The 17,969-nt window shown below is 45.4% G+C and overlaps 5 protein-coding genes across 8 annotated transcripts; 2 read left to right on the top strand and 3 right to left on the bottom strand.

Annotated features, from left to right (window-relative positions):
- Positions 1–42: 42 nt before the first annotated feature.
- On the bottom strand, positions 43–882 carry LOC108121259 (uncharacterized). Its single transcript, XM_017235250.3, has one exon. The coding sequence runs from the start codon at positions 384–386 to the stop codon at positions 234–236; it is 153 nt and encodes a 50-aa protein (XP_017090739.1). The 5' UTR covers positions 387–882; the 3' UTR covers positions 43–233.
- Positions 883–1,020: 138 nt separating this feature from the next.
- On the bottom strand, positions 1,021–3,347 carry pgc (polar granule component). The gene is made up of 2 exons (XM_017235248.3): positions 3,197–3,347; positions 1,021–1,375 (listed from the first exon to the last, which is right to left on the bottom strand). Exon 2 carries the CDS (start codon positions 1,346–1,348, stop codon positions 1,133–1,135), a length of 216 nt encoding a protein of 71 aa, XP_017090737.2. The 5' UTR covers positions 1,349–1,375; positions 3,197–3,347; the 3' UTR covers positions 1,021–1,132.
- On the top strand, positions 1,463–3,373 carry T3dh (Type III alcohol dehydrogenase). The gene is made up of 5 exons (XM_017235245.3): positions 1,463–1,541; positions 1,604–1,688; positions 1,803–2,177; positions 2,232–2,373; positions 2,433–3,373. Exons 1-5 carry the CDS (start codon positions 1,492–1,494, stop codon positions 3,173–3,175), a joined length of 1,395 nt encoding a protein of 464 aa, XP_017090734.2. The 5' UTR covers positions 1,463–1,491; the 3' UTR covers positions 3,176–3,373.
- Positions 3,374–3,536: 163 nt separating this feature from the next.
- LOC108121257 (uncharacterized) lies at positions 3,537–4,001 on the top strand. Of its 3 annotated transcripts, none has more exons than XM_070278775.1 (2): positions 3,537–3,656; positions 3,710–4,001. In XM_070278775.1, the coding sequence occupies exon 2, from the start codon at positions 3,720–3,722 to the stop codon at positions 3,987–3,989; it is 270 nt and encodes an 89-aa protein (XP_070134876.1). In that variant the 5' UTR covers positions 3,537–3,656; positions 3,710–3,719; the 3' UTR covers positions 3,990–4,001. The 3 variants fall into 3 exon arrangements, with proteins under 3 accessions (XP_070134876.1, XP_017090736.2, XP_070134877.1); XM_017235247.3 differs by having other exon boundaries at positions 3,547–3,628; positions 3,688–4,001; XM_070278776.1 differs by having other exon boundaries at positions 3,547–3,652.
- A 26-nt stretch (positions 4,002–4,027) lies between these two features.
- Gp150 (glycoprotein 150) lies at positions 4,028–16,284 on the bottom strand. 2 transcript variants are annotated; one of them, XM_017235242.3, is made up of 7 exons: positions 16,213–16,284; positions 15,969–16,039; positions 7,810–8,410; positions 7,509–7,744; positions 7,116–7,446; positions 5,341–7,060; positions 4,028–5,279 (listed from the first exon to the last, which is right to left on the bottom strand). In XM_017235242.3, the coding sequence occupies exons 3-7, from the start codon at positions 8,389–8,391 to the stop codon at positions 4,939–4,941; spliced, it is 3,210 nt and encodes a 1,069-aa protein (XP_017090731.2). In that variant the 5' UTR covers positions 8,392–8,410; positions 15,969–16,039; positions 16,213–16,284; the 3' UTR covers positions 4,028–4,938. The 2 variants fall into 2 exon arrangements, with proteins under 2 accessions (XP_017090731.2, XP_017090732.2); XM_017235243.3 differs by having other exon boundaries at positions 15,969–16,282.
- Positions 16,285–17,969: the final 1,685 nt, after the last annotated feature.

The following is a 17,969-nucleotide window of genomic DNA, read 5'->3' as shown; positions in this document are numbered from 1 at the left end:
CAAAACTCTGTTGTAAATTAAAGGATATTTATTGTATGAGGGTTAGGGGAGGTGGTTTTAAAGAAATCCCACTAGATGAGTAGAATTTCAACATATTGCGTTTTCTCAACTCCAAAACATTCGACCTTTACCGAGAGTTGATGTGCCTTTTGTATCTGCTGTGGATCAGTGCATCTTGGGGGTAAATCCTTGGAGGGATTATCCTGTTTTCTGGCTGTTCCCTGATCTAGTTGCTAGCGCCGATCGTCGTCATTGTCGTTCCTAGGACGTCGTGTGGTGTAGGGACGTCCCTTTGGCTCCGGGGCCGGTTCGGCGGTGGTCAGGGTGCCCAGGCTGCCGATCATCGCCAGGATTCCAAAGATCAAGAACAAGTTAAACCACTGCATCGCGTGCTAAGGCCTGTGTCTGGCTGTCTCCTCAATTGCAAACTGATGCCTGATCCGGTGAGAATCGCACTTTTTATGGTTTGGCGCCCCCAGCGACCTGCATGCTAATGAAGGGAATTGCCGTCAACATCGTTTACCTTTGCCAGTTGTTTATGTTCGCAGATCGGCCAGATAGACGGCCAAATTGAGTTGTAAATCTAGCGCTAAAAATGGGCGGACATACATTTAGGTAATTAGCTCCATCGGACAATTGTTCCCATTACAATCAAATCGCAGTCGCAAATTGCAGTTTCTAATTAAAAACGAAAATTGCTTTCGAACGACAAAGCTTTGAACATAGAATATTTATTATAGCATTGGGCGTCGAACTTCCCTCTAATGTTCTTGTATACAATATTATTGATATTTTTTTAGTTTCGAATATATCGATTTTACAGTCTTAACTGGAATACGATATCGACAGCAATTTCTTGCCAGTTTCTAGGATCTAGGACAAACATTTGTGTTTGCTTCAAATAACAAAACAACGCGGAAAATATAACAATTGAAACGGAAAACTTCATAAACTAAGCAAAGTATACAAAAATAATATTGGGGACTGGATTAATATATAAAATAAAAACATTTTCTTTAAAAAAAAATACTGCAACGAATATCACTTGTCTGGCAAATGATCGATCAAGGGTCTCACGACCAAGTCTCAAATTATACAAATATCACAATGAGCTGGCTCTGGGGAGATGTTTCTAAAACATCCATGGATTGCCCAAAACTGTGGGGCTCAGGTTCAGGTTTTGCTGGAAAAGCTGGCTGAGTTCGTTCATTTCCCGCTCCCGGCGAAGCTCCTCGCCCACCTGCTGCCACATGCTCTCGAAGCCGTTGTCGTGGGCGGTCATGGAGACGTCGCCCTCGCAGGAACTGTCCTCGTACACAAAGGAGTAGTCTCTCTGGTAGTCACACATCTTGTTCTTTGTAGATTTTTTTAAAAGCTGCAATGGGAAGAACTTTAAATTTGGCGGTTAAATTATCGATAACACGTGTCTATCGATCAGAGCTCTTATCAGAAGAATTCCAATTGGAGCAGCTGATTCCATTTGCATCCAGAATGTCGCGCAAGAATGTTTTGAGTTTGGTCAACACTATAGTGGCTAATTCGTAAGTTTCAAATATTTAATATATTATTCTAAATAAAATTTAAAATTTATTGTTTTTTTTAGCTGCAAGTGCCCCGCCCACTCGCATAATTATGGTTCAGCCGCCCCTATCGCCACCCAAACGGGTCGCATGGAATACGCTTTTGAGGCAAGTTTTAAATTTTTTGGACTTTGATCTAGTTGTTCATCTATTATCTCTGGGAATATCTGGTTTTTAAATAGAGGAGATAACCCAATATAATTTACCATCTTCTTTTTTTAGATGTCTGCCTCTACAGTGCGTTTTGGACCCGGAGTAAGTGCCGAAGTGGGCGCCGATCTTCGCAACTGGGGTGCCCAGAATGTTTGCCTGGTTACGGACAAGAATGTGGCCAAGTTGCCCTCGGTAAAGGTGGCTCTGGATTCACTGGCTCGTCATGGCATCAACTACGAGGTGTACGACCAAACCCGAGTGGAACCCACGGATAGCAGCATGTGGCATGCAGTGGAGTTTGCCCGCGGCAAGGAGTTCGATGCCTTTTTGGCCATTGGCGGGGGATCGGCCATGGACACAGCTAAGGCGGCGAATCTATATAGTAGTGATAGGCAGGCGGAGTTCCTGGACTATGTCAACAGCCCCATAGGAAAAGGAAAAGAGGTAGAAATACATAAGCCATTTAAGCTCGGAGATTAAAGAAGTCTTTCTTTTTAGATATCCGTGAAACTAAAGCCACTGATAGCTATGCCCACCACCTCGGGAACAGGCTCGGAGACCACTGGAGTGGCCATATTCGATTACAAGAAACTCCACGCCAAAACTGGAATATCCAGCAAGCTTCTCAAACCTACTCTGGGTAGAGTCTTTATATTCATATGTAATCCCAAGAAAGAATTAAAGATTAGTTATTCCCAGCCATTATTGATCCCCTGCACACCCTCTCCCAACCGGAGCGTGTGATGGCCTTTGCCGGCTTTGATGTCTTCTGCCACGCCCTGGAGAGCTTTACGGCCGTGGACTATAGGGAGCGTGGTCCGGCGCCCAGTGATCCCAGCCTGCGACCCACATACCAGGGCAGGAACCCCGTCTCGGATGTCTGGGCTCGGTTTGCTTTGACGACGATTCGTGATAACTTTGTGGACGCCATTTACCAGCCGGATAATCTAAAAGCCCGGTCCCAAATGCACTTGGCCTCGACAATGGCCGGCGTGGGATTCGGCAATGCCGGAGTCCACCTGTGCCACGGACTTTCGTATCCGATTTCAGGAAATGTCCGCAACTACAAGCCAAAAGGCTACTCTGCGGATCACGCTCTTATTCCACATGGTCTTTCGGTGGTGATCAGTGCTCCAGCGGTATTTGAATTCACGGCACCGGCCTGCCCGGATCGCCACCTGGAGGCTGCCCAGCTGCTGGGCGCCGAGACGCGGGGAGTTCGCTCCGAAGATGCCGGCCGCCTTTTGGCGGACACTGTGCGCGGTTTTATGCAGCGTGCCGGCATTGAAAATGGCCTCCGGGAGCTGGGCTTCTCCAGCAGCGATGTGCCTGCCTTGGTAGAGGGAACCCTGCCCCAGGAAAGAATCACTAAGCTGGCACCCAGGGCCCAGACGCACGATAACCTTTCGCAATTGTTCGAGAATTCCATGGAGGTCTATTAATTATTTGGGAGCTCTACTTACCCACGCTCGACTTGCTCGCTTGATCAAAAGTTTTTAACTAACGGAATCGGTATCACTTAGTTGGTCACATTTCCAAGAAGCTATAGCTTTCAATTTCGAAAAAAAGAACAACAAACACAGGGCCTGTTAAGTCCCCCAGATTGTCAATAAACTTTTGTATATACGTTTGAAAAAAAATACCACACAATGGCTTGGAACTTGATTCCTCGTCTCATTGTTTGTTTCTTTTGAATGTTTCAAGAGCCCCCTCGAAGGGTAATTACTCTCTACTCAGCACTATTTTATCCAGATTCTCTTTTGGGCTCTGAGGAGCTCTTTATTTTTGAGTCATTCAGTTTTAGTTTTAATTTTGTGGCGGGAAGATGGATGATTGACTTCCTAAACTTCCAAGAAGATCAAAAGAATTGGCTTCAATAGGGCTGGAATCCTTAAGTAATTAAGCCGGCCCAATATATCGTAGGTAGTTAAATAAAATATAATAATAATTAAAGTTTAAACTAATATCATACTTAGCTTTTGAAAAATGCCCACCTCCGAACACGAGTATGCTTTCACATTCGATTTTAATGAGAAATTCATTGGAATGCCCTATGACAGGGACTTTGAGCTAATGTGGCAGCAGATCGGCGAAGAGTTGAGAGCCAAACATAGCCGGTTTCTGGGCATGCCCTATGACAGCGGCTTCGAACGGATGTGGCGCCAAATCCGGCAGGAACTGAAAAGCGAACAGGAAGTCACCAAGTTTGCCCTCCGATTTCAGAGGAAGCTAACCATTACCACACATCAGAGATAATGATGTCGGGGCCACTTGAGTCGTTTATTGAATGCAGATAAAATATATATTCAATTTTATTGAACGGCATTGTTATGGTTTATATGTTATGTACGTACGTTTATGTCTACTAAGTATGCATTGTAAAGATTACACTCGTTTTGGTTAAAATAATTTATTGTTTTCGGAATTGGTTTCAAAGTCAAATAAGTCAAGCGATTATTTGATTTCGATTGGAAAAAAAGATAATAAAAAAGACTTAATATACGTTTTATTCATTAATTATTTCCTCACGCTCTCGGATCTCATCTCTTGATCGGAATTCAAATCAGACGTTGGTACTAGGGAGTCGTCTTACGTTTTGCTACACATTTCTGGATCCTAAAACTCCTCATACAAATATCCCTCTCCTCACATCCTTCTGACTTAATTTCAGTTTGTTTAAGTAATTGTTTTTTTTTTTTAAGTAATTTTCGCACGGCTGGAATTTTGGCAAAATGGCACTAAATCTTCAAGTTATTCCCGAAATTCTCTTACATATGGAGTGGAGTGGTTTAGTTTTGGGGGACTACTGGACTATGGGTTCCTTTCGAAACGATTGCCAATCGAACCCCACCATCTGACCTCTGCAGTTGTCAAAATATTGGCAACAGGATTAGGTCAGATTAAGCTATTTAGTGGGTAGAAGGGGGGACCTCGTCATAGTTTCATTCAAAAACCTATTTGGATTCAAGTATTTCTCAGTTGTTGCTTTGTTGCCTCGCACTTTTGCTAATACTTTTAACTCCTTTTTCTGTTCCTGTTCCTGCTCCTGTATCCTGGCTTCCTGGTGCTTCTGTGTATTGTGTTCTAGTGTGGTTCTTTTTGTTGTTGTTGTGTGTGTAGTCAAATGTCTGATGCGATTTCCACATGTTTAACTATCAATAAGCTTATAAATTAGAAAAACAGCGCAACTCGTTCGACTTCCGACTTAGACCTGGTTGATGGGCGCATACCGGTGCACCTTGGGCTGCTTGACCATCTTGGGCTGCTTTTGGTCCTTGGCGCTGGGCTTGGTGATGTCCTCGCTCAGTTTTTGGTAGACAAACGAGTTCTTCGAGGCCAGCAGGGCCATCCTGTAGCGTTCGCCGCGCTTGCGGAGCACCACATAGACTACGCGGGCAATGGCCAGCAGGATGAGCAGGACACAGCTGATGACCAGGATCACCGGGATCAGCATGTTGTAGTTGCCGTAGTAGATGCGGCCGCGCTCAATGAAGATCTCCTCGTCGCTCTCATCGCTGGACGCGTCACTGTCGAGGCCAAGTTTCTCTGTTGGACAAAGTATACCATTAAATACCTAATCTTCGATAGACATGAGATCTAAACTCACCCAGTAGGAACTTTTCTTTCGTCTCCTCAGAGAGTTCCACCTCCTCGGCCTTGACGCCGTGATCCCTCAGCCTGGGCTTCAGGTCCTTGTTGATGAACCTGTCAAAGTCATTCTGGTCCTTGGCCTCGGAATTCTTCTTGGCCTGGGAGTTCTTCTTGGCCTCCTCGAAGCGCTCGTCATCGTCATCGTCGTCGTCATCCTCATCATCCTCATCGTCCTCGTCACTGTCGTAGTCGCTGGCATCCTCGTCCTTCTCCTCGCCACCATTGTCCTCTGAGTCGTCATCGTTTACTGGCGCCTCCGAGCCCTTCATTATCTTCTGCATGCTGCTCAGCTTGCTCTTGTCCAAAACGCTCTTGTCCAGGACATCAAGCAGTTTCTTCTCGTCCTCATCCAGCTTCTTCTCGCTCTCCTTGAGTCGCTTCTCCAGCTTAGCCTCGGCACTGTCGGCCTTCTCCTCATCCTCGTCAATGGTAATCTCGGTGTGCTTGCACACATCCCGAGCCAGCTGAGCCCAACCGGCCTGAGCCTGGGTCTCCAGCTCCACAATGGTGGCGTCATCCTCCAGATTGGACAGCACGGGCAGGCGCTTGGGCGTCATCTGCATCTGCAGAGTGACGTAGCTGATGAACTCCTGGAAGTCGTTGCTGCACTTCAGCGGATTGTTGTTGATGTCCAGGGAGCGCAGGCTCTTGAAGCTCTTCACATCGGCGACGGAGATCCTCTTGATCCGGTTGCCGGAGGCGTTGAAGCTGCGCAGAGTCTCGAAGAGCTTGTAGTCCTTGCCCAGCTGGCGGTCGGCGAGCAAGCTGGTCAGTTCGCAGTCGTTGACATCCAGGGAGCGGATCTGGTGGAGGGGCAGGAAGAGACGCACCGACAGGCGGCTGATGGGATTGCCGGCCAGGTTCAGTTTGGTCAGCTCTCCGTTCTCCATGAAGATCAGGTCGTCCAGGCGGGGAATCAGATTGTTGCTCAGATCCAAGTCGATCAGCTTATGCAGGCTGGTGAAGATCTCCCTGGGCAGGTGGTTGATGTTGTTCCAGGCCAGCTTCAGGGTGGTCAGGTGCGGCATCGTGGAGAAGGTCTTGTGGCCCAGAGGACCGATGGCGCAGTTCGAGATGTCCAGATAGTAGACGGTGAATTCTCCGCTGTAGCTGAGGAAGCCATCGGTGGGCAGTTGGCTCAGACGGGGATTATCGTTCAAGCGGATCACATCCAGGTCGGAGTTCTTGAAGAACAGCATTCCGGAAATCTGCTCCAGCTCGTTGATGGAAAGATCGATGTGGCGCAGGTTCTTCAGGGCCAGGAAGGAGTCGGGCTGGATCTTGGTGATGCCGTTGCCCTTCAGGTTCAGGTTGGTCAGGCCGGGCATCTTCTCGAACATGCTGTGGTGCACCTGACCGATGGAGTTGAAGCTCAAGTCTAGCTGCTGCAGGTTCTTGTTGCCGAAGTGCAGGTTGTCGGTGAAGGTGTTGTACTTCAGGTGGAGGATCGACAGGGTGGTCTTGTTGAAGATGTCGGCGGGCAGCTCCGACAGCGAATTGTAGGACAGGTCCAGTTCCTCCAGGGAGGTGAGATTGTCCAGCACGTTGGCTGGCAACTTCTTGAGGCCGTTCTGGCTCAGATTAATGTACACGATGTTGGAGAGCTGGGAGAAGGCCGTGGGGTTCAGTTCCATGAGGTTGTTGCGGGACATGTCCAACTCCTCGATGCTAGAGGACTACAAAGACACCACAATCAGTAAACCTCTTGGGAGAAAGTGAACAAGGACCTACCTTGAGCATGTAGTGGACGCTGGACATCACACTCAGATCGTTGCCCGAGATGGTGAGCATCCGCATTTTCTTGTTCTGAACAAAGGTGTTGGGGTTGAGCAGGGCCAGGCCAACATCCGTCAGATTCACGGCATAAAGCTCTTCCAGGCCGTGGAAGGCCTCGGGGTGCAGGTACTCCAGGGTGCAGTTGGCGATCTTGATGGAGGCCACGTTCTTGAGACCCAGGTTCAGGAAGAATTTGGAACCCAGCAGAATGGGGTATTTGGGTCCCACATTGGTGACCACAAGGTCCGTGATGTCGGAGCCGAATTTCTGGGTGCCCTGGTCCAATCTGCCAAAGATTTTGGATACAAATTATTATCTGGAGTGGATGGAAGTCCTTTAGAGACAAACCTGCTGCAAGTGGCCACCATGTAGCTGTTGATGTTGCGGGCGCACTGACAGAATCGCGGGCAGGGTACATTTTCGCTGAAGAGCACCTCCTCGTCGTCGGTGACAGTCTCGGGGGTGTCGTCGTCATCGTCATCATCATCATCGTCGTCGTCGTCATCGTCGTCGTAGTACTCGTAGTTGGAATCGTTGTCACTCTCAATGGTGTTATCCTTGACCTTATCATCTTTGCGCTTTGGCTGTAAAGTTTCAAGACTCTTCTGTAAAGACCTTCTGTGACTAATAGAGACTGATGGACTCTTACCTTGGGTGAGGAGGAAGTGCTATCCACGATGGGCTTCAGCTCGGGCTTGCTGGTGGTACTGGTGTTCTTGATCTCCTTCTTGGCGGCACCTGTTGTGGTCTCCTTGTCATCGTCATAGTTGTAGTTGTAGTCGTAGTCATCATCAAAGTTGTCGTAAAAGTAGTTGTCTTCACTGCTGTTGGAGCTCTTGCTGGATGACTCACTGACGGTGGCGTTCTCCTTCTCGAGCATCTTGTTGAAGTGCGGGTCCTCGCCCAACAGCTGACTGTGCTTGGCCGCCTCCATCAGATCCTTGAGAGCCTCCTCGCTGATCGTCGTCTCCTTGCTCGGCAGTGTGGTCTTTTTCTTGGGCGAACTCTTGGTGGTGGTCTCTGCCGGCACCTCCTTCACCTTGGGCGTGGAGATCTTGGGCAGCGGCTCGGCAGGACTTGTCTCCTCGCCGGAGGACAGTTCATTGTCGAGCAAATCATCCTTGATGTACTGAATCGATGGTGCTTTTAGTGAGGTGGAGTGGCTGGCTTGGATTGCACAAAGCGTAAAGGCCAGCAGCAGGACCAGCCTGCAAGTCGACTGGCGACCCATTCTCCGGAAGATGAGCAAACTGAAATGGTCCAGAATGGGAGAAAAGTAGAGCCAGTTGTACAGTCGTGTCTCTCCTTCCAAGAAATACTAAAAAAACAGACCACTCATACGAGCACGGCCTGATATCTTATCGCTAATTGTCGGAGCCAGATAAGCAGATATACGTTTATTGAATCAACAACGTTCAGGGGAAGTGGCTGTATTCATGGCTCTGCCATCACCGGAGTACCCGGAGCTCAGTGTATCACTCATTTCCCCAAAAAAAAAATATAAAAATGCTGATTCGATTGGCGAAATAGTGAGCCATGTTTATTCTCCAGATTAGCACCACGACACCCAGATGATGGGTTGACATCATTGGCCACGCTAATTCGGTCAGTACACTCCGGCTCCGAACCCTTTGAATGTTGCAACATGTTTGCTTATCGTTTAATGGCAATTGTTTCGCGGTCAACAGTGATTCTACGGTTATTTTCGACTTGTTACTCAGAAATTGGCGAAAGCATTTCATTTCAATATTGTATGTTTCCGTCAAGTACTTCCCCACTCGAACAAGTTAGATGTAGATCGGAAAGTTTCTTTACACGTTGGAGGACTCTCCTCTCCCCTGGAGTATTTATTTTGTTTCGATCGTTTACCTTTCCGATTAGAGTTGCTTTATATTTGCACGCCCTAACCTCTAAATGATTTAACTAATGACGTTGAAAGACCCGAGCGTCCGGAGGGGGATTCCCATTGGAACGAGCGTTTCTTGACGCCAATTAAGAACTCGTTTGCCAGATCGCTGGCTAGGGGTGTACTGGATCGTAATTCCAAGAATTCCGCCGAAACCTGCCGAGCGAAAAAATACTCGATACGATTCTTAACGGCCTTATGCAATATGCCCTGAGAATGCATTTTCCCGGCCATTCGATGCGGATTCGGTCGCGGATGCCCCTAATGGAACACGCCCGTGTTTGCCTTCGTTTTCATGGCAAAACAAATAATTCGAAACCGTGGCTGGGTCGTGTGGTAAACAAAGAGCCACCACCATAAGCTCGTAAGGTATTAATTTTTGTTGCCAAACCAAGCAAGCGACCAGATCTCCCAGTTCCCGATGCAAAATGCGCAGTAACGTCTAGAAAATGGATAGAATAGATCGCATTTATCCAAGTCGATGGAGGGGACTGGGTTTTCGAACAGAACGGGAATATACACAGGGCGAAAAGTGATAGCTAGAATCTATATTAGATTAGGTATTTCCAAAAGAGCATAGTATTCAAGGAGAATTGGTCTTATCTTTCAAAAACAGACCTTTTATCTGCAAAAGATTCTGGTTTTTTTGTTGGTTTAGTTTCAGTGCATATCCTCGTATATTGCGGGCATTTAATTAGACATACAAACGCAGAGTCGGCTGAAGAAAACCGCTTAGCCAGCTTTGGCTGCCACAGAAAATATGTGTGTGGGTGTCAAGTTGAGTGCTTGCCCCATACCCCATGCCCCCATGCCGCATGCCGCATGCCGCCTGCCTGCATTGGTGAAACCCGCCGAAGGGAAAACTGCAGCCAGAGATCGCATTAAACGTGTTTAGGTCTTTTGGCTAACATTTCATCGAGTCACGAAAGATTTTTTCCGAGCCAGACACAGATTTTGGGTTCGGTTTTGCTGTTTGGACTTGGCTTGGATTGGTTTTCTGGCTTGAATTGGCTTTGGTTTGGGCCAAGGCGCCGCCGACACTCCGACCATAATTAATTCCATTTCTGTCATTGCAGCGATACTATAATGTGTGTATGCCTGGCCGTGTCCGTCTGTGTTTTCTAGCCAAACGTATTGGCCTGGCCAGGCCGGGGCCCAGGCCGTGTGTGTGCGAGCGATGTTGTTCAAGTTTAGAGAGAAACCGGTAACTGGCACTGGCACTGGCCATACTTGTACATGTATGCAAATGAGTTTTCCAGTCGGAAATTCGTGATTCAACCAATTCATCATATTGCTGGCGATAGTAAGTAGCAATAGCTCTCATTCGGATATATGTTCGATCTTCCCCCGCCAGGAAAGTATATCAAAGTGCATTTCGGTGTCGTGCATCTAATTAGTTTGTATTTTTTTTTTTTCGAAAATCAATTTCCATTAATTTGAAATGAAAAATGCTTTCCTGAAACTATTTTCTAGAACACTTTGACATTCGATCGAGATAAACTCTGATCTCGACCGCCCTGTGGCCTTTGGAGCACATCAACCCGTCGTAACCAGATACGGAAACATATTGGAGCGTTTTGTTTCGATTCTCGAATGGAATCTATAGGTATTATCAGGGTATCCCATAACACGACTGATTTCAAAACATGATACTACTGCGTTTTGTTAAAACGTAAACATCCACTCACTTTGAATTTATTATTATATATTGGCTTATTTTAATCTCTTAGTTTATTGGGTCTCTCCCTATCGACTGTGTGGCGGTCTGCTGGGATCTGGCCGTGTTTTGTCAACAGATTTGAATGATGGACTTTTCCCAGGGGGACCCCTCATTTCCAGATCACGTTACACACAACACTGTCATGTGGATGCCACCCATTGAAAGTTATCCAAGTGATGGGCGCAGCCGTTTGGAAATTGGAAACTGGGTGCGACCCCTTGCCCAGCGAATATTAAATCTAAAGATTATATCGCCATGGAGAACACATTCCATTCCTCGAGCGATATCTCGGATACGTTATACACAGAAACGGGATCAGCAAGGTCAGCTAATGAACCTCAGGTAGATTCGCCTTGACTCTGGCTTTGGATCGGAACAAAAGTGTCTCTGCTAAATACCCAGAAATACCCAAAACATTTACAAATCTCCGGTTGAGTGTGCGTGTCCGTGCGGAGGCGGATAACGATCGAGCTGTCTGGGTATTAATAGCATTTGTTAACAGGAAGTGTAACCGGAGAGAGAGGAAGCGTCGAGTGGTGTAGGTAGAAGACTTCATCTGCTCGTCAGCTGCTCCTTTTAAGGACATCGATGCGAATTCTTGGGAAGAGCGGTTGCCGGCGGAAATAACTCAGCTGATGCCTTCATTAGGGTGGCTTCGGAGTTCGAACTGAATCCAACCGGCATTATCTGGCCATCACGACTCAATCATATTTGTTGACCGATTCATTAGCATCACGAGTTTTTATGATGATCATGATTTTGGTTCACCTTCGGGCCAACTGGTCAGATATCCGATTTCCCTGCCATATCGCCCAGCACTGTATCCTATTCGGCTGACGCCATTCTGGCACATTATTTCTGCAACGTTAATTTTTTTGCAGACACCAGAGTACAATGGACAAAATTGCCCAAGGCGTGCACATAAAAACATACACAAAAGTATAAAAAACGCCGACATTTGACCACACACACCATAAGCTCACTCTTGTGGCCGTAAAAAATGAAAAAGGGGGAAACTGTTGGCTAAGAAAACGATGGCAAGACTGGTTTTTGGACGTCCACCGACCGTCCAGCAGCTGTGTGTGAGCCGACTTAGAGCCCGGTGGCGGCCAAAAGTCAGGCAGATGTCTTTACGTCTTTACGAGTTACGAAAATTCTTGCTAAAAGCCATTTCAATTCGTTCATATTCATTTCGCACTCGAACATTGCCAAAGAGAGTCACTCATTCCATGTGAGATGAGGTTGTGTGGCATGTAATACTATTACGAGCTGAGAGTTGCTTGAACTGTGCGATCATGATTGCGTTTTAGAATCAAAATAAAGTCATTAGTTTCAGACAAACTGCTAATCAGTGTGACACTTTCCTGCGCCGGCATGTGCAGTATGTAATGGCTATATAATGCCTCCATTATCACTTTCAGAAGGTTACTCGAACAGACGGAGGTTTTAAGTATTATTTTCAAGTAGAATTTTATGGCCAATTTCTTTGGAAAATTGTTGGGTTCTTCCATTCGGTTGTTTGGAAAGTTATGAAAGGAAATACCTTGTCCCGAAAGGGACATAACTTATCGAAAAGTAATCCCCATTGATCGATCGTACTTAAAACATCAACAGTCCAGCCAAATTATTCCGCTGATAAAGTGCATTGTTATCGGGAGTAAAGTCCCTGCCGGGGGATCTCAGTTATTAAAATGGGAAATTAAATTGATTTCAGCCATTAGCAGCCATTCGAATCGGATATTTATTCGAACTTCCTCGCCGCCAGCAATTGCGCTTTGTTCGGATCGAACGATATAGCGTATATATAGCCCTGATACTGAAGCAGGAAGCAGGGCATAAATTAAGAACTTAAGGAGCCACAAAAAACCGGCTCCACCACGAGAAGGCGAGGGCGGTGGCTGCTTCATTAGCGATATCTGGATCTGGATCGGATTTCAGCTCAGTTTTCACCTCGACTTCAGCAGCTTCCGCAGCTTAAAGTTCAGGCTCGGCTCTGGGGCACGACTTTTCCATCTGAAAAGTGCTTTTCATTGTGTGCTTAGGAAAACCTGATTTGTTTATCCAGCTAAGTGTGATATTTAAAATAGACTTTTCCAACGCAAAACTTTGTACTCGACCCGGGGCTTTGTTTCCCTCCCAACAAAGGCACCATACTATGTATATGGAATAGACTGTGACGAAGTCGGTACTTGCCATCACGTATTGGGTTATCGGTTATAGGGGCGGGTTGACAATCCCTGGAGACAATAATATATTTATTAGGTGTCAGGTGCTAAGTAGCCAGCACTCGGAGAACGCGACAATTGAATGGCGTTAATCTGGGCTGTCACAACAGGCTAGGCCTGGCGGCGATTTTTGTTTACTTGTCCTCAACTAGAACATTATCATATTTCCACTCTCTCTATGAATATTTAAGGAATTTTTGGTCTTGCAATTTGGGTGTCTGCCGACGTGGCCAAGTTGCAACTGGCAGGCGGCATTCCAAGTCGCAAAACCACTCGGATGGCACGTAAGCACAAACACTCCTCTGAGTCATTTCGGGCCAAGAGTCTCTGCATTTCATTAGCCATTGCCAGGCCCTGGCGGAGACCCTGAACCCTGAACGCTATGGAATCGGCTTAAGTCGGAGATCTTGAATTATGTCTGGGCCAAAGCAGATCTGGACCGACCGACTGCCAGCTGTTTCGAGTACTTTGAGTACAAAACGAGGAGAAAGTTGCACTCAAGAATAGGGCCAAAACATTTCCTCATTTGTCGAAACAGCCGGCAACCCGTCCCTCTGCATGACTAATGCTTTATGGAGCTATAATGGAATTGGCAAAAAATTGATTAATGTTAATGCCTTTGCAATCTCTCTGTCAGGCTTGATCGATTAGATTCAGGGTTAAGGTAAAATGTCAACGCAATGTGGGCGCGAAATATGTTAGTCGATTGACTGCCGAGCGTCATGCTCAATTGAGCTGAGAGTTGCATTTCCCCCACCCAGCTATACAGGTCTGGTCCGATCCGATCCACGATCTAAATCTCAATCGAATGACATCATTGTTTGGAGAGTAGTTGAAACAATAAACCTGGATCGTTAAAACGCTCAAAATAGTCTGTTTTGTAGTTTTGCATGGCAATCATGTGCCAAAAACAAAGTTTCTAAGTGCGCCAGTGAGCCAGGCACCGACATTACGCATACGCCGCATGTGCCGACACTTAAGTTCTTTGTAAGACAGCTCTCTTTAAGCCCGGTTAGCACACATACTACGATCTTGGCTGGCAAATGTTTGCCTGGGCACTTAACCAAAGCTCCGGTTGCCCATAAAAGTATTCATAATTCGCCCTCTACGGCGGGACGGCGGGACGGCGGGTCGGCGGAGTCGGAATCAGAGACGATAGCTCTACGTCGAACTACTCGGGGGGGCTAACACTAATAGACCTCCGGCCAATTACCAGCCATGAAACCAGCTAGAGCAGAGCCATAGCCATAGCCAGAGAGTGCTGTGACCTCATTAACTCCCCGCTGAAACGAGAGTCAAAGTCTCAACTGGCATGTGTTTGCTTTTGGCTTTTTATCTGTATAAATAGGTACACGGAGGTTCCAATGTGTGGCCGGCTTATGCCGCGATTAGATAATGCCCCCCACTACCCAATACCCCCAGCTCCCAACCCGTACTGGCGACACACCATACACGGTGGTATTCATGTGGTAGATGTGCATATGAAAGGAATTAATCCAAGAACAATACCAGAGCCGACTCGAATTTGCATACGAAATCGTTTTCCAGGAATCCACGGGGCACACTCCTCCCGGTTGAAACTGGTTGATTACGTCTGGAAAATTGAGACACGACGCGTCGCACCTCAAATCCCTCAAATGAACTGTGTCTGTGTTTATTGCTCTCAGATCTCGGTGAATTATTTGTATACATTTAAAATTCCAGGTCCGTGCTTGGCCGGAGATGGTTATAAAATAAAGGCAGAGATATTAAAATTGAAAATCGATTGGAACTGGTTCTGAATTATGCATAGAAATAAAAATAAATAATTTATTTTTGGAGAATATTTTGGGGCCTGTTATCGTTCGTGTGCTTGGCTTGATTAATTGGCCAACCGATACTTCAGGAAGCTCTTAAATGTGATTATGTGAGATTGGTAAATATTGGAAATACAAATACATAAGTAAGCCCAGCCGACCTTTGGCTGGGCAATCGAGCTGAAAAACTGGGTCTATGTGGAGGGAGATCAGCTTTTCCAATATTTGTTCGAGCTGCGTGTTTGCCCATCTCCCCTCATTGAGTTGAATGATATATGCAAACGACGATCATGGTCGGACCTAAACTATATAGATTTATCTCTCTCGGAGTGACAGTTGAGCATGTTGGGCTTTTTGCAGTCAAAGCGTTGAATTTGTTATGAAGGTGACTTCTTTTTTTTGAGTAAATGCATTACCGGTTTCATTCCACCCCTTTCCCTCTCGCCCCTTCCCAAATGGCTCACACAGATACTCTACCCACACGCGCACACACACACACACACAGGTGCAGGCTTATCTGCCTCAGTGCACCTCAGAGTTTGTAGCTCTTGTATCTTAACTGTTTTCCCCGCCTGTTTGACATTCCCCGCTTCATTTTTATAATTCTCCCCTTTTTTTAATATTTCCTGGATTAAGCCTGGCTTAAATTATTGTGGTACTAGGCTAATTGAATAATTAAAAGTGGGAGTAATTCGATTTGACGTTTTTTTTCGTATTTACTGAATTTATCCAGATAATTGCGACTCAACTTTGAAATTTATATGTCACCACGACACCAACACACCCAGATACTCTGCTCACACAGATACTATTGTACAGCTGCATTGAGCTCGAGTTGTCAGTGTGTGAGAGTGCTTCGGTATGTTTTTTATTTTATTTTCGAGATACGGCAGGTAACGAGCCACAGGTAGCGATACATACACTCTCAGCCACGGAAAGATACTTGCCAGAGAGCTGTGGTCTCACTCGCTCTGCCTGGCTTTACTCGAATGGGCCAATAGAGTCGTACCTGTCGCTCCCATTCTCCAAAGTGACGAAATCGTAGCCCTCGCTCCGACTGCACTTTTCTCCTCCTTCGAAAATCCCAAAGATCCCTCAAAAACAGTCCCAAACTATGCCTCAAAATGTATCTCATGGATACGCGGACGAAAAGTAACTCACCTTATGACGGGTCTGCTTGCAGACAACAGGCTCTATGGGAAGAGTATTAATCCTAGTTTTGGTTTTAATCGCTAAAAGAAACACACAAACTTTAGTGGATGGATTTCACGTGGTTGGTTGGGGGTTTTTAGTGTCCGGCATAGATTTTTTAATTAGATTTATTGATAAATTAGTTTTAATTAGTGCGCTGATCACGTGCTCGTTAAATCCGCTCGCTCAGCTCGCTGACTTGTGATTGATTTACCGATTTTGCGTCGACTCTTGCACTTGATTTCTACCGCGTGTTCAACACCTGTTGAAGTTTGAATCAAAACTGATCGCGGCTAAATACTAGGGTTGTTGATATATCCAAATATCAGTTTTTCGATTTCCCATATCGATATTTACATTTTCTACCTAAATATCGAATGTGTTTTATCGAGTATGCTATATTTGTATTTTTTGACATAAAAACGACGCCAAATGGTCATAAAACTCGTAGCGGGAATGTAATCTTAATCGATTTCTTGGATTAAATAATTTTTAGTTGATAGAAAAGACGGTTATGGAATTGCCAATTTTCTTTTTCAAAAAAATTTTCTCTTTTAAACTGGATTTTTGAAACTGAGTTGAATAGTTTTTCTTGGTTTTAACTATAAATTAAATTTTATTATTCGATAAAGTCGAACCACATGAACAACATTTGAAACGTCTCCGCCAGGTGGCGGTTCATGTGCGGCCACATATTTGAATTTCAATTCTGTTCTCAGTTTTGTCGTTGCCACGAATTCCCACTCTTGTCAGAACAAAATTCGAAGAAAATAAGAAAAATAAATACAAATTGCTAATGAAATTGAGTTTTGTGCCATGTAAACGTATCAAACGTAAGAAAAACAAAAACAAATTGTCCAACAATGTAAGAATTTGTGGCAGCGACAAAAATGAGAACAGATTCAAAGTTGAGAGATGTGGCAGCATAAGATAATTCTCCAAGTCTGGCAGCTTTTGGAAATTCAAAATTGGAAGTTGAAATTTTAAATTTTAATGAAGAATTCACTTTTTATTAGGAAAGCATAAGATTGGCTTAACCGTGGAATAATATGCGGTGCAATATACTAATTGATGCATAAATTCATAGAGCAGTATTTTTCTCTTTTTTTTTTTGGTTTTTATGTTTTATTTAATAATGTTAGTAAAACTATATCAAATAAATTACAACTTTTACTAAAAATATGCAACATTTATTTTAAAACGACACTTTTTTATACAATTATTGTCGGGATATTGCACCCTTTTGACCAAGCGATCCTTAACTGCCAAAACCGAATCGCAAATAAATGAAAGTCTTGCTGCCAAAATTGGTAACTGGTCAAAACGGCGTCTGGATGCTGTTTGTATTGTTGTTTTTGCAGCTTTTTGTGATGCTGTCACGCAAACGTCAACGGGCACCGGGTCCAGCCTTAGTCGCAGCCTCCGAAAGTCTGGCTGTCTTTTTTGCCAGCCAGCCACCGTTGTTGGCCAAGTTGACAAAACATGCGCCTGCGCAGTTTTCGCCTTCACATGAATATTTTCTTGTGAAAAATCTCGGCTTTGTGTTCGAAAATTGTAACTGAATTTGCACTGAGTGTCAGGCTGAGAGGTTGGGGGAGTGGTTAGACTATGTGACTTAATGACTTAATAGCTCTTTTAAGGGTTACATCCATTTAATGGCTTTAGGTGTTTTACCATTATGATTTAAAATTGTAGCCCCCTTTGGAGTTACGCCACTGTCATGGGCTTGAATAATATCTCAGCAAATCGAAAACGAAACGAAAATCAATGAGGAACGCTGTCTGCAATGCCAGCACCAAATGCAGCAACAGGCCGCCACTTGGGCGCTGCTCGATCTCTGGAGCATCCGAGTATCTGATCGCTGCAGATGGACACGATGGGGATTGAGGATGATGCTTTATGGTTGGTGGATGGTAGATGGTGGATGGTTGATGGCGATGGAAGGCGACTAGTTGATTTGTGCGTGCCTGG

The sequence above is a fragment of the Drosophila bipectinata genome, chromosome 2R (genome assembly GCF_030179905.1).
Source record: "Drosophila bipectinata strain 14024-0381.07 chromosome 2R, DbipHiC1v2, whole genome shotgun sequence".
Taxonomy (NCBI): Eukaryota; Metazoa; Arthropoda; class Insecta; order Diptera; family Drosophilidae; genus Drosophila; species Drosophila bipectinata.
The sequence above is the reverse complement of the archived record's forward strand: the minus strand, read 5'-3'. Positions and strand labels throughout refer to the sequence as shown.